The 15,378-nt window shown below is 45.8% G+C and overlaps 1 protein-coding gene across 1 annotated transcript in view; it reads right to left on the reverse strand.

Annotated features, from left to right (window-relative positions):
* NUP210 (nucleoporin 210) overlaps nt 1-14,584 on the reverse strand; it is a 49,628-nt gene extending 35,044 nt beyond the window's left edge. The window contains exons 1-9 of the mRNA XM_030956655.1: nt 14,410-14,584; nt 6,273-6,409; nt 5,388-5,519; nt 4,462-4,558; nt 2,830-2,980; nt 2,370-2,502; nt 1,482-1,640; nt 948-1,016; nt 548-654 (exon numbers count right to left, since the gene is read on the reverse strand). Coding sequence (XP_030812515.1) covers nt 548-654; nt 948-1,016; nt 1,482-1,640; nt 2,370-2,502; nt 2,830-2,980; nt 4,462-4,558; nt 5,388-5,519; nt 6,273-6,409; nt 14,410-14,561 — 1,137 coding nt within the window. The 5' untranslated portion in view covers nt 14,562-14,584. The remainder of the gene's footprint in view (nt 1-547; nt 655-947; nt 1,017-1,481; nt 1,641-2,369; nt 2,503-2,829; nt 2,981-4,461; nt 4,559-5,387; nt 5,520-6,272; nt 6,410-14,409) is intronic.
* Between the last annotated feature and the right edge of the window lie 794 nt (nt 14,585-15,378).

A 15,378-nucleotide genomic window follows, 5' to 3' on the forward strand; every position in this document is an offset into this window, starting at 1 on the left:
ATAATTTAATAAATTTTTTCTTGTTTCAACTGAACTATTTAAATTTCATTTCTTCTGCAGTTTTTTAAGAACTATGTATATTTGCGACCTAGTATATAGAATTTAGGAAGTAGCTCTTCCCTGTGAGGGTGGGCAGGCCCTGGCACAGGTGCCCAGAGCAGCTGTGGCTGGCCCTGGATCCCTGGCAGTGCCCAAGGCCAGGCTGGACAGGGCTGGGAGCAGCCTGGGACAGTGGGAGGTGTCTCTGCCCATGGCACGGGTGGCACTGGGTGATTTACGTTGCTCCAAGCCCCATCCAACCTGAAAGATTTTGTCCAACTTCCATTTTTTTTCTATATCACTTAAGGTTCCAATAAATTCACATTAATCATCCAGTGTGCTTTATTTTCAAAAAGTAACAACAACAAAACAAATGGAAAAAAAGAAAAGGCAAGAAACAACAAGCTTTGCACTGTCCTCTTTCAATGTAAATAAGAAACCACTCAATTTCAAGCAAGTTGGGATCTTGGAGACAGTCACTGAAAAGTATCTAAGCATTTCAACTCACATCAGATAAATACACCTTATTGCTTGATTTATCATACACGTCAACTGTAATTTCATAAAGTCTGCCCGTTTCCAGGACCCATCTGTCACCTGGATGAACTGTAAATCCTGCAAAACAGGAAATATTGAACAGCACAAACCAACAGCCTCTTTTTCTAATGGAGAAAAGCATTTTGCTTCTGGTGCCCACACTCTGCAGATGAACATTCATTATTTTAAACCACTGACTACAGAGATAAAAGAAAGTACATCAAACCTATTTCACATTGAGCTACTTTTATGAATAAAATTACTTTTCTGTTAAAACTAACACTGAACGGAAGCGTGGAGCTACAGCATGAAAATCAGCAACAAGGCCAGAAATTGCATTAAGCAGTCAGGAAGAGTGCAGCAATACCAACCCAAATATGCAGGAGGTACCACACAGACAGTGCTGTTGGGCAGCCTGGACACGCCCTGCATGCGGATACCTGCGGGCTCAGTCAAGGAACACACAGCTTCTGCACAGGATCAGCATCCTCCTGGGACCCCTCATGGCTCTTGGGCTATTGTAAAACTAAGTGTACACTGCAAATAAACATTATCCCCACTCCACTGCAAGGCAGTGAGCTCTTTGGAGAGATCTCACTAGGGAATATAATGATTGAAATATAAAAATTAAATAAAGCCCCATACATTCCTACAGTGACTGAGGGGAACAGACACGATTTAAGTGATCTTTTGCCAACCTAATTTGTTAAAACATTCCAAGGCATCAGACAGCTCTGCTGAGACTGAATTCACAGCAGTGCTGCTTTCCATGGCTCCTGATTTCCAGACTCTCAATGAGGAAAGGTACAAATGAGGAAAACTTGATCTTTCTGCATTGCCAAGGATGGAAAGCTTGTCTCCTGCCACAGAGTGGTGGCTGGAGAAGCATTCCTGAGGAAGGATACTCTTGTGCACCAGGATGATGTTGGTTTGGCCCTGCTGCAACGCAGTCACAGTGGATGTTGCCTGGTCCAGCTTGGCAACTGGCCAGGAGGGATCTCCCTTGGGATGGAGGATGTTGTTCTGGAGCTGCAGCTCGTATTGGTCTGATGGCATGGCTATTTCTGGAGGTGAAACAAAACACAGGAAACAATAAAAGCAGGTGTGGCAGTGTTTAGCTGCTGCTAATTATTGCTGATTATTTTTTATTGATGCCTAGTGCACATATTAAATCAATATTTTCAATGTCTTGTAAAAATAGCACTTCTGTCATCACATCAACACAGACACACAAAACAAGCTTCTTGGCAAATTTAATATCTGTGAAACTGCAATTCTCAACTAACATCTTCTCAGTATTTAGACCTAACATTTAACTGATTTCCAGCTTCAAAAGAAAAAAAAAAGGGAAAAAAGGAGAGAGGAGAGAAAACTCAAGGCACTGCATTTTGAAATGGGCATAAAGCCAGCTAACCCACATTTATAAAGGCTTCACTTTGTGGAGAAAATCCATTTGCCAATAAAACATTTCCTGTTAGAAAAGTTACTAATCTAAATTTGATTTAAGTAAGAAAGTCAGTCAGTTCCTTAGTGACTGTCAACATCTAAAATGACAATGTTAGCTCCTATTTTAAGTTACCCTTGTCTCTACATCCTTGACAAATCTGCAAGAGTATATTCTTAACAGTCACAATTTTTTTTGACTGAAAGAACTAAGCAGCTGTATCACTGTGTGCCTTAGGAAAACAGTATTAAACATTAACAAAGCAGTTTAAACACAATTAAAAATTTCTCAGCAGTTAAAAATTCACACTAAGCATTAAAAAATAAAAACAAATGAGAACAGAACAAACCTGTGATCTTCCCTTGCCTCAGTTTCTGAACTCTGTACTGAATTGATGTTCCTACCAGAAGATAAATGTCATATGCTGGATTTAAAAGAATATTTTCCAAAATAAGCAATCTGACTTCCGCAGGCTGTACATCCTGTTGATGGAGGGGGAAAGAAAAGTAACCACATTAAAAGCAGCACATTTGTTTGAAGCAGACCATGCAGCAGGAACTTAGAATCTGGAAGTGAAAAACATTATTTGCTGCAATTGGCTTTTTAGTTTCATCTTGACTTTTGTCACAACAGGGCAATGCAAGGGACAGTGACTGGTACAGAGATCTGCTCTGTGCACACAGTGCAAGAATCAAGAAAAAAATCATGTCTGTATGAAAATCATTTTGGAGAACACAGAAAAATTTGAGACAGATGCTCATTCAGACATTCAGAAATCCATCTTCCCCCCTGACATTCAGAAATCTTACCTTGTAGATGCTTTCCTGAAGTCTTGCCTTTAATTTAGAACTCCCTGTTTTCATTCCAGACACCAGAATGGTATCTCCTTGCTTGGCAACTTTTTCCATTTCCAATATATAAGAAGGTGGGATGTAAGTGGATTCTAAGAACTTGAGTATACTGAAAGGTGAATCACAAAGTGAACAGAAAATTGTTAAACAACCTTTGTAAACCCACAGAGAAACACCACCAGCATCTACTCCCAGCCACTTCTAATTTTAAGCCAATTTAAGATGTTTGCCTGGGACCAGATATCCAAATTTTACTCATTCTTTGAGGTATCTGCAACTAATTTCTGTGACAGGTAAGTTTGTCTGAAGCTTGCTTGTGAGCTATCAGAAGACTGCATATGTTGTCTACAATGACCCCTCCAGTTTGTTCAGTAGGTGAGACTGCAAAAACTCTCTATGTTGTAGAAGAACTGATGTGCAAGACCCAAAGCTCATGTTTATAAAAGCAAACCCAGAACATAACTCTGACCTCCCTCAAGAAACCAGGATGTATTTTATAAATGACTATGAAAATCATCTACAAGCAGAAAACTTGTAGTAACTGTTAGAAATTTCAGTGAAAAGGAACAGAAGAGAGGGAAGGAATTTCCCACGAATGGGCAAATGACAGGAAATTTTGGAAAAAGGAGCAGAGTGTCACCTTCCATATGCACATGATCTGCTTGGCTTCATGTGCACTTTCAGAGTAAAAAGTAAAACCAGTAGAGCCATATGGAGAACAGTCATGGATATTAACATTTTCATGACAATTTATGATTTATTTCGCAAAGCTGTACCACTTGTAGAACATTTTAATGCTATCATAGTTAGGCTAACAGTAGAGGATATATCAATATTAGTTTGGTTAAAATCACATCAGCAAATACTTATACTGAAAGAAAATCTCCATATGTACCAGGACTTGGGATATCCAGTCCTACTAAGCAATTCATTCTGGCTCTCACTTGTACCTGCAGCTTCAGGTGTATTATGGGCTTAGCAGGCTTTCCCCAGCCAATGCTGCTTCTCTAAGGCTGCAAAATCAGTTTGTGCTTGCCCAGGGGCAAAGTCTTGCTGGCTCCCCCCACTCCACTTGCAGTGTATTTGGAGATTGAGTTTGAGGATGGAAGTTGGCTGTTAACCATTGTGCTCTGTAGGAGAACTGGCTTCCCCACAAGGAATCCTATTTCAACACCAGAACTAAGTGTCCACTGACACCTGAAACTCTTAATGTTTGGAGAGCTCCTTTCTGAAATGGAGGGGGACTTTTATTCCTTTAAAAGCTAAAAATAAAACTCTGCTGAAATCCTGAGATAACAATCTTACTGATAAATCTTTTTGCATGGGATGTTCCAGCACGATCAACAACCACATCTGTTTATTTCTAACTATTGCATCAGGGCTACCAGAACTGCTCACTAACACTGTCAGTTAAACTAAACAGAGAACAAAGTGCCCAGGCTGTCGAGTAGGTTAAAAAAACCCAACCTGAAACAGCTGACCCTCATAATATAATTTTAGGCATCAGTTCAATAAACTGCCTAGATGTGGGGAAGTATTTTTTACGCATCAGACTGAACCAACCTTTGAGACCAAAGGAAATGACTTTACCGTAGAGCGTTGTGGGAGTCTGAGAAGCCACCAGCCTCTGGGTCCTTCACCACTGTCCAGTCAAACACCAACCCTGCCAGAGTGCTGAAAGTATTTCCTACAAATCAAACAACCAGATTAAAACAAAAACAGAGAACAAGCATAGAGTCTTCCTGGAACATAAACCATGATTTACTTCCCTGGGAAATTGCTCTATTTTATCCCTACAAGAAGAACCATGAAGCACCCTGGAGTTTGCACAACACCAAGCCACGAATTCTGCACTACACATAGGATAAAAACAAATTTATTTTTCATTATTAACATATCACCATACTTCACCTGGCATTCATGGTTTACAAACACAGGTGGGATGGGTACAGTAACCAAAACAATTAATTCCACCTTTTATAGCAGCTTGACACATTATTTCCCTTCAGTAATTGTCCTAAAAATCCCTTGCTTGGAGTGCTATGTGTGCACAAAACTTGATTTTTGAAAGCATGGAATTCTTAGCAGATCATGGCTCTTTTTCTGATGCTACAGACTACAAAAAGCAGAAGTTTTCTGCTCCTATTAAATAACAATGCATTCACAAATGCACTGACTCTTATGAGCCTAAATGGCGTGTCCCAAAAGTGAGTGTTTGTGTAGTAATTAAACAGATTGAGCAATAGGTGATTGGTCTCAAACATTACCTCTGAACCTCCTGTTAGATACCTGACTGTTCACAAAAACATCTTTTGCAAAATTCTTTAGACTACCTCAGCTCGAAGGAAAAAAAAGAAAAAAGAACAGACAACTTCACAATATATTACCCAGAGAAACTCCTTCAAATTCTCCACTTGGCTTCAAACAATCAACAGTGTGACAAATAAAGCTAGGGCATCTATCAGACAGCTAGAACTTTTAATATATATTTAATTTCCTACAAGCAGATCTCTTACCTTCTGAATCCAAAGCATGAATTTTGAGCTCCAGTGGTGAATCCTCAAGGTAGAGCTCTCTCGTTGTGGACACAATTTGGATGCCATGAATTAAATCAACGATGGCATCACAGCGAATCACTTGTCCAGTCACTTGAAGAGACATCAGAAAGAGCACAAGAAAGCACAACACTGCATGTGCTCATCAAGAACAACAAGAAGTCAAGATGCACCTCAAATTTAGCCAGTGACACAAGACACTGACACTGAAGGAACTGAAACTTGGTCATGACCTCCATGAAGAAACTCGTGGTCAAACAGTGGCCCAGAAAGCAAGAGAAACAGTTCCCTTCCTCACTGGACTGCAGAAACTCTGATCTCCATCTACACTGACAGGTACAGCAGGAGTTGTCTGGGAGTGCTTATGCAGAGCTGCTACAGTGCTCTCATGGCCCACAGAAATTAATGGCTTTTACCCACAGAAAATAAATGCCCACAAACTCCTTCAGTTAGTGACTGCACAGCATTGAATTGGACATCTGGTTGTGCCTCTCTGTCACCATAAAAGCTAACCAGGTATATTGCATGACAGACACAAAAGCAACTTCCACCTTTTTCGAATAAATTTGTGTTAGTCATTTTTATTAAACACTTTTTTATAGTTCAGTCACTCCCTCGATTTGTGGATTTTGGGGGTCAGGCGTTTTAAGAATTACCTTTTTCCTGGGTGTATCATTAAAATCATTAACACTTCTCTGAGGCAAACAGAAGTTAAAACCCACACCCATGGGAAGTCTAAAATGACTGTGCACAGGAACTGAAACGTGCCTGTGCACCCCTAGATCTCAGCTTTGTTCCCTGCGGACGGCAGGATGCCCAGAGAGGCAGCAGTTTGCTCAGACTCACGTGTGTCCTCGGCAGAGATGATGGTGGTGAGGCGCGTGGGCTGCGAGGAGCGCGCCTGGACCAGCGCTCTCTGCGAGCAGCGGACGCCGGCCGGCCCCAGCGGCTCGATGCTCGCCACCTCCGGCCGCGTGGAGGACCTGCGGGTGGGGACTGTCAGCACTCCGGCACAGCTCTGCCCTCACACCGCCCCAGCGATCCACCTGGGACGTGCTGCGTGCTCAGCAGCTGCCTCTGGGAAGAGCTGCACGGCAGCAGCTCCTCGAGGACCCCAGCCACGGCAAGCGTGGGCTGAGGACACGGAAAGCCCAGGCCAGAGGCAGGGCAGGCAAGCTCAGCATTCTCCCCACCACGGAATCAAACAACCTTCCCCTAAGCCCATGGAGCAGGCCAGGGCATTACTTAGTGGAGCCCAGCTCTCCCTTCCAGTGCGCCAAAACCATCAAGATAAAACAACAACAAAAGTTGAAGAGTTATTAAAAACCAAGCCCCTTGAAAGAAAATCTGAGCTGGCAGCAATACACATCTGAGGAGTAACTGCAGTGAAAAGTTCCAGCAGCCAAAACCCTCGCAAATCCCTCCGGACCTTCGGCCCTGTGCCCGAGCCGGTCCCAGCTGCTGCTCCCCGGCCAGAGCAGAGCGGGCAGGGAGGGAACAGCCCCCGCTGTGTGCCCGGGATCGCTCACAAGGGCCCTTTGAAGGATTAAAACAATGAAAGCAAGCACTGATGGGTGACAAAGCTGCTCGGGAACCGCTTCTCCGGATGATGACAGCAGCTCTGATGAAAACGCTGGGCTATCTGGTAAATGCAATCTAAACCAGGCACTGGATCTCCCCAGTAAAGACGGGGAAGCTGGATGGGTTTGGAGTTGTTTTCTAGAAGATGTACAAAAACGCCTACCTGGGATGTGTGGGGAAAATTCTCTAACCAGCAAGGAGCAGGATGGGAGCTCCAAACAAACAGCAATGTCATGTGTGCCTGAATCCCCAGATAGAGGTTTCACCTCCTCCTCTTGCCAGCACAACCAACAAATCCCCACCAGTGAAAAACTGAATTTCTCCTTAACTAAAATCCTATCTATTGAAAAACAACACATCACACCACACTCAATTATCTGAGAGTTAACAGCTGCAGCCCAGGTGAGCATGGACCTCTGCTGTAGCCACTGCAATAAAACTGCAAATCCCATTTCAAACCTTAAGCTCCCGACAGTATTTTGCTTGCATAAGGAGTAGTTTTAGAGGATTTTGAAACGACAATACCAACTGCTGACCCAGAATTCCAAAGGACTTTATCTGATCAAGGAAAAAACAGCCCACAGCAGTATGCAATGGGCAATTTAAACACCAATTAAAAGCTTAAACTTGAAAATTGTTTGTTTCTATCTAGTCTATATACCTAAACAATGTACACAAATATGTGCATATTTTTTATAGTAGGTTTTACACTGTTTCTAAAATAACACGATTTTCTGTATTAGTAGCACACAGCTTTACTCTAAAAAATTAAAATATATTTTAGAGATTAAAAGTGAGCAATTAGTTATTTTCCTGTTGTTCTGTTGTTCTCAGGCAACCATGAAAGAGTTTTCCAACACTGACAAGTTTCTTTAAACAATATTAGCATTCACAACAAGTAAGGCTTTTCCTGTACTTGCCTGGTTGGCTTTTGAAGCTGAGCATGTGCATTTGACTTAGTCTGCATGCAGGTATTTTTAAATAAGTATTATATGTAGGAAATTGACTTTTATTTAGCTCTTTACACTGCTTAATACTCTCTACCATTAGATTTTTTGTTATTAATTTGAGGATTTTGCATTCTTGCAGTCTGGTATTGATTGTGTTTACAACACAACAGGGGTTTCACTGTGGTTTGTATTTGTTCTTTTAATATCTGGCTATGAATTGTAATACAAAACCACTGTGGTTTGCACTAATAGCAGTGTTGTAAAACGGAATCTAATTACAGGATACTTTTCAGACTAGAAAAAGGGAGGAACAAAGATCAACAAAAATTAAATTTTAACTGTAAACATACATACACTCCCCAATTTTAAAGGAACTTCCAAGCTTTTACAGCTAAAAGCCAGTCACTGCAGTAGAGAAACTGAGATTAGACACTATTTGGCTTCTAGCAGTAGTTTAAGAGGCAGAACATTAGCTGACTGTCTTTTTTCTAATACAAATTTTACTCAAGTGGGCCTTTCTGAAGCTTGGTTTCGTATTGATTTATATTTAAGAACAATCTGCACAAGTAATATTTTTTCCAGCAGAACACAGGAAGTATCTGATGACCCCTCTATCATTCAGCAATATCAGAAGCACGTTCTGTGTACAGCTACCTGGATGCAGGGCCAAGCACAGAGGGGCAAAGGCATTAATCAGCCAGGCTGGGGATTACAGCAGCACTACGCTGGGATCACTACAGGGTCCTAGATGGGCAAGAAAAAGAAACTTCAGCTTTAAGTGACAAAAAATGCAATTTATATCCCCTGCCAACTACAGCAGCTCTTCAGCAGCGCGTCAGTGTGTGACATTGAGAGCTGGGCTTGTCAGAAGGCAAAATTAGATCCTGAGAAGCCAGCAATGGGAAGCATTTCTGGCAGTTGCTCTGGATCCCATGCCAGCGTCTGTAAGAAACAGCAAGGCAGGGAGGAAGCACTTGAAAGAAGAGCGAGGAGGGAAGGGAAAAAAAGCTCACAGAACTCCCCAGTTTGTATTTCCCTCAGAGTAAAATCCTACTTGCTGAGGAATGAATGGCACCGGCAAAGAGGCTGCCAGTCCTCTTGTCAATTTCTGCTTCATTCCCCATTTCCATCCCCCTCCAGGGCCCCAGACACAGCCACGTGCCAAGATTGTATCCACACATCTACCCAAGGCCATGCCTGTGTTCTTCATTGACTGGTCTGTAACACCACGTGTCAATACCTCAGCAGATTATACTTCATTTATTTATCAGCTGGTTCAAAGATGAGGCACCTATTTCTGTTTCACTCCCTGGCAAGTCTCCGCTGATTCTCATTGCTCCAGTGTTTTATACTGTTCTGCCAGCTCTTCAGACTAAACTCAGCTGAGTCAGCAAAAATCCACCTCTGTGGAGCTGCACCACGACTGTCAGTTGATCTGATCATTTAGAATTTTATCAGGCATTTGGGCCGGTATGCAGTCAGAGGGAAACTGGGTAGTAAAGTTTCCAAGAGTTTGGGAAGATTGGACTGACCAATACACCAGGGACATTATATATCACTCTTGGGACTAAAGAAGGAGCAAAAGTCTAATCCATTTATTTCATGGGTGTTCAGCAATGAAATGTTAGCCAAAATGAGTAAGTCCCTAATCCTTCTGTCTGCCTTAACAGACAGGTGATGCTCAGACTGAGAAAAAGCTTTTTTCAACAGTAAACTTGCACTGATATTCACACATCAGCAAAGGGAAACAACGTTACTTCTTGTGCCTCCTGGGCTCTGTCAGAACACTTCTGCTACAGACCCACACCCCTTGCTCTGGTTCTGAGCCAACACTCTCAGGTAACACACACACCTGAGCCACAGCAGCACAGCCCCTCTCACTTTACCACCTAGCACACCTCAAACCAATTCTGAGCTCCTGATGGCACTTCCAAGAGCCTGAAGCTCTGCTGGGAAAGTGTTGCAGTGTGAGATATTCTTTCAATAGGAAAGCACAGCCAGGTGAGTCAGGGAGAGGGAGAACATCCTGCTGCCACTGCAATGCCTTACAAGAGGGAAATGCAGAGCAGGTGAGAAGCAGAGAGGGGGATAACAAACATTTAAGATGCCACTTCACAATATGGAAGTTAACAGTATCTCACACAAAACATTTTTCAGTGAGTCAGTCAGGTTTTTTAGACCCGTGGTAAAACAGGTGATCCAGAAAGCAACACAACTCCCAGATTGCCAGGGATGAGACTATTGGTCCTAGAGCAAAGCAACAGATCTCAGTGAACAACACTACTGATACAGGGTTTTAAAAGCACACAAGCCAGCACATGGAGAAGTAAGATCAATTTACAACAGAAACACGACAAGGTAAGGAGCTAGAAAATGAGCTTTGCCAGCCAACTACTGCAGCAGCAGCACTGTGTTGGTTTGGGCTCTCTGGGACACCTGTGCATCCCACAGCTCCAACACCACTCGGCCACAGCATCTCTCCCTTTACCACTGTGCCACCAGCTCCTCTCCCATGGCAACTACCTCAACACAAACCCTCAGTGAGGGCTTCAGGAGCACACACAAACCTTTCATTAAGGTGGCAATAAACTCCTCTTCAACTCCACCAGCCCTCACCATGTATCTCAATTCTACACTCCATGGAATAATGAAATATGTAAACATATTTTGTACACTGCAGATAATTTCTGCTACAAACACCCAGCCATGGAGAGTACCTTGGGGGGAAATGGGTTTTTTGTGTGTGTGTTCCCCTCCTCCACCTGACAATGTTATTATGGTATGACAGGTTTCAAGGAGAAAATTCTGCTTCTGAAAGCTTTCATTCTTTCAGGTGTAATTTATGGATTAAGGTAGTTAAAAGACAAATACAGATGCAATATAAATGCTAAATATATCTGCACAGACTGTATTTTATGCCTGAAAATAACACCACATACAATATTTACAGATGGAAACAGTGTGTGCTTTGAAAACAAAGCTATTCCCAAAAAATAATTTTAATATAAAGGCAACCCAAACTCCAGAAGGCATGAGCATCTTGAAAATCAGAAAATACTTTAGAGCCATGCTTGTAACTTTACCACTACTCCCAGTCTGCTGGGATGATGATACAATTTGACCTTTTCCCTCTCAATCAGTGGAATTCTCAGACACCACTAAAATCACTTTGAAAATATCCTACTTTCAGAGGTAAACTTGAAGGCTGAAAGGGAAACTGGGGAAAAAAAAAGGTCACAGCATGCTACAGACTGATCTTTCAGGAAATTGGACACTTGCCTCTGAATTCTGGACGCTTGAGATGAGTAATGCAGACCTTCAAAAGGTGTCATTTGCTATCAGACGCTGCTGTACAACCAGAACAGCCCTCATAGGCCACCTCTAACCCCACAATCTCCCGTATTACAAACCCCCAGTCCCCTCTCCAGACACAGAGGGCCTGAATCTGACCATTTCCATTCAAATCCTTGTTTTCATGCACACAAACACACCCATCATTTCTCAAATGTGAGGAAGAGTCACTCCTTCCCAAGCCATTGCATTTGGTACTTGCTAAATTGCTCAGCTTAACAGCCCCTGTCCAGTAGCAGCTCCTTGAGACAGGAAGCACAGGAACCCTGCCAGCAAGGGGCAGACACATTTCTTCCTAACCCCCCCCAGTTCCAGGCCTGTGGGACAAGGATGCAGAGGGAGAGAGCCCCAGATGCAAGTGCAGCCTCTGCTCAGGCACACACACACAGCTCCTGCTTCCTCCAGAGGGTTTGCTGAGCACACCTCGAGTTTCACAACCCACATCCTGCCAGGCCTTGCGAAGCAGAAGTGAATAAATGCCCATTTACAAGCCACTGCAAATAACAGCACACACAAGGTGAATCAGGTGCAATTTCCTTAAATGCCCATTTACAAGCCACAGCAAATAACAGCACACACAAGGTGAATCAGGTGTAATTTCCTTAACTCTCAACCAAAATTCCTCTCTGAAGGGCAGAGGGAGAGGATGGAAAAGGATGTTGAGGTCTGTCTGCATGAGGGGTATGAGTCATTGCATACTGGCAAACAGCACCAATAGAACATGCTCTGAAGTGCACAAAAATCACCTCCATTAGAGATATGAATGTGAGTCAAATCTGGCATTTCTCTGGAGAACAATCTTACATCTTTTCATCTGCAGATTTCAGAATGAGATTAGCAAAGATCTCCATGCTTCTGACAGCGGCATAGCACCTGGCATGTGCAGGAATGGCTGCAGCCAACCCAGCATCACCTCACAGCTCACTGGCAAACAGGAAAGGGAGCCTGTACTTCCAGATTTTACTAGTGCTTTGATGAGTTTTGGGGTTTAGCTTTATGCAATGTACTTTACCTCACAAACCAAACCCCTTTAAAGGCTCAGCACTCAGCAGCCTTCAAAAATTCAAGTAAGGAAAAAGAAAAAACCCACAGTTGTGAGATTTTCACTAAAAATTAAAAATTAAATTACATGACTACAAGCAGTTTATCTAGTAACTTTCATTTAGTTGACTTCTGGATTAAATTAATTACTGCTCTTCTGCATAAGCACCCTCAAATATATAAATTGTAACAGACCAAAGGTTTGTACCCAGCCCAGAGACAAGAAATCTACAACAACCAAGCAAAGAAATGAAGAGAATGAAAATGTAGCCCTTTAAGATGTATTTCAGGAACTGCCAAACACAAAACTGAAAACTGCTACACGCATCCATCTGGCACATATGGAAGTATCATCCTAAACATACCTGGACTGCTGCTTCTTTTTCAGGTGGGTACCTCCTGCTCCTTACTGATTAAGTTACCATTCTGGAGCTCGACAGAAAGGACAAGGAGTTGGCAACATTTGTTTAACATGAAGACTACTGTGAGCTTTCTAAATTTGCACATGCTGAGGGACTTGCTTTCAGCCTCTGTGCTCAACACTGCCCAGCCCTGCCGCCTGTGCGAGGCAGGAAGGGGGATCCCAGCCAGAAGTTTCTGGAGTACATCCCACGTGCTCAACACTGAGAAAACCGGGAAAGCTTTCACTTTTAAAACTCGACTTCACTGTCCCAGGTGAAGTCTTAAGGGTGCTGTTACCTACACTTAGAGCAGCACTGAGAGGCTCCTGACTTAGCTACAACTCATTTATGTGCACACCCTGAGCTCAAGGCTGCCAGGACCTTCATTACCGACTAGAGCAAGAAAAAGGGCATTTCCACACCAGCAGCAGAGTTCTGGGTGCTGTCCCTGCACACGTGGGACTGTGGCCATGTGTGTGGGGTGGCACTGTGGCCCTGTGTGTGTATGTGGGGTGGCACTGAGGCCATGTGTGTGGGGTGGCACTGTGGCCTTGTGTGTGTGTGTGGGGTGGCACTGTGGCCATGTGTGTGTGTGTGAGGTGGCACTGTGGCCATGTGTGTGGGGTGGCACTGAGGCCGTGTATGTGTGTGTGAGGTGGCACTGTGGCCTTGTGTGTGTGTGTGGGGTGGCACTGTGGCCATGTGTGTGGGGTGGCACTGTGGCCTTGTGTGTGTGTGTGTGGGGTGGCACTGTGGCCATGTGTGTGTGTGTGGGGTGGCACTGAGGCCATGTATGTGTGTGTGGGGTGGCACTGTGGCCATGTGTGTGTACGTGGGGTGGCACTGAGGCCATGTGTGTGTGTGGGGGATGGCACTGAGGCCATGTGTGTGTACGTGGGGTGGCACTGAGGCCATGTGTGTGTGTGGTGGCACTGAGGCCATGTGTGTGTACGTGGGGTGGCACTGTGGCCATGTGTGTGTATGTGGGGTGGCACTGTGGCCCTGTGTGTGTGGGGGGTGGCACTGAGGCCATGTGTGTGTATGTGGGGTGGCACTGTGGCCATGTGTGTGTATGTGGGGTGGCACTGTGGCCCTGTGTGTGTGGGGGGTGGCACTGTGGCCCTGTGTGTGTGGGGTGGCACGGCACTGTAGCCATGTGTGTGTGTGCGTGGGGTGGCACTGCAGGAGTGCAGGGCAGCAGGGTGAGGACATGAGGAGTATGGAGGCAGAGTGGGCACGGTAAGTGGAGAAGCAACAGGAGTGTTTGGGGGGTGTGGGGTACAAGGAGAAGCAGGTGCACACGTGTGGGGTGTGTGGGTGGGTGCACACGGGGTGTGAGGCACATGTCGGGCACGGAGCCATGGCGGGAAGCTTCCTTTACAAGCAGGGACCCTCTGCTCAGGGCCCGGCCTGCAGACACTGCCCCCCTCCAGCGGGTTTAACCCCCGCTGCACAAAATAAACAACCTTTCCCCTCAGGGATTATCACCATGTCTGCGCCCGCACTGCTGGGCCGCCCAAACCCACCCGCAGCGAGGTAAAAGCGGTGAGAGAGGGCCCGGCTGCCCCGGGAGCCGTCAGGCCCCGCCGCGGGCCGAGGAGCCGCCGCAGGTGCCGGCGGGGGGAGAAGCGGACAAAGGGCGGCGGCACCTGCACTCACCATCGGTAGCAACCCTCGCTGGCCTCTAGCGTGAAGTTGACGCGGGTGCCGCGGGTGAAAGGGAGCAGCACCTTGGGGGTGTTGAGCTTGGATGAGGCGGCGAGGTGCAGCAGCAGGAGGAGAGGCAGCGCCCCGGGCGCCGGGGGAGCCATGCTGCGCGCCGGCGGGACCGTGCGGGGCGCGAAAGTGCGGCGGGAGCGGCGCGGCGGGGCCGGGCCGGGCCGGGCAGGGCGGCCCGGGGGCAGGGCCTCCCCCCGCCCTCCGCCCCCCGGGGCCGCACCGCCCTCCCTCGGGGGAACTCCAGCGGCGCCAAGAGCGAGGCGCTAGTGGTTTGAAAAACCTCCTTTCCTCCGGGCCTAACCCCAAGCATCTCGTAGGAATCGTGCTCCAGACCCTTCCCCGGACAGGCTCCAGCACCTCAATGTCTGTTATGTCGTGGGGTACCAAAGCTGAATGCCGGATTCGAAGCGTGGCTTCACCCGAGCCCAGCACAGGGGGACGGTCACGGCCCTGGTCCTGCTGCCACACCAGTGCTGGAGCAAGCCAGGTGCCATTGACCTTCCTGGCCCCCTTCATGCTCCCCGGGCACACTGGTGCTAACAGCTGTGCTAAGCTACAGTTCATTCGTTGTCGTAGCATTTCAGAATGGTTTGGGTTGGAAGGGACCTTAAATCACCAACTCCCACCCCTGCCATGGCAGGGACACCTTCCACTGTCCCAGGCTGCTCCAAGCCCTGTCCAGCCTGGCCTTGGGCACTGCCAGGGATCCAGGGGCAGCCACAGCTGCTCTGGGCACCCTGTGCCAGGGCCTGCCCACCCTCACAGGGAGGAATTTCTTCCTAACATCTAATCTCAAAACACCTCTCTTTCAGTTTGAAGGCATTCTCCCTTTTCCTGTCACCCCAGGCCCTTGCAAATAGTCTCCCTCCATCTTTTTTGACAGTTCCTTAAGGTACTGGAAGGCCACAG

Source organism: Camarhynchus parvulus, chromosome 12 (genome assembly GCF_901933205.1).
Source record: "Camarhynchus parvulus chromosome 12, STF_HiC, whole genome shotgun sequence".
NCBI lineage: Eukaryota > Metazoa > Chordata > Aves > Passeriformes > Thraupidae > Camarhynchus > Camarhynchus parvulus.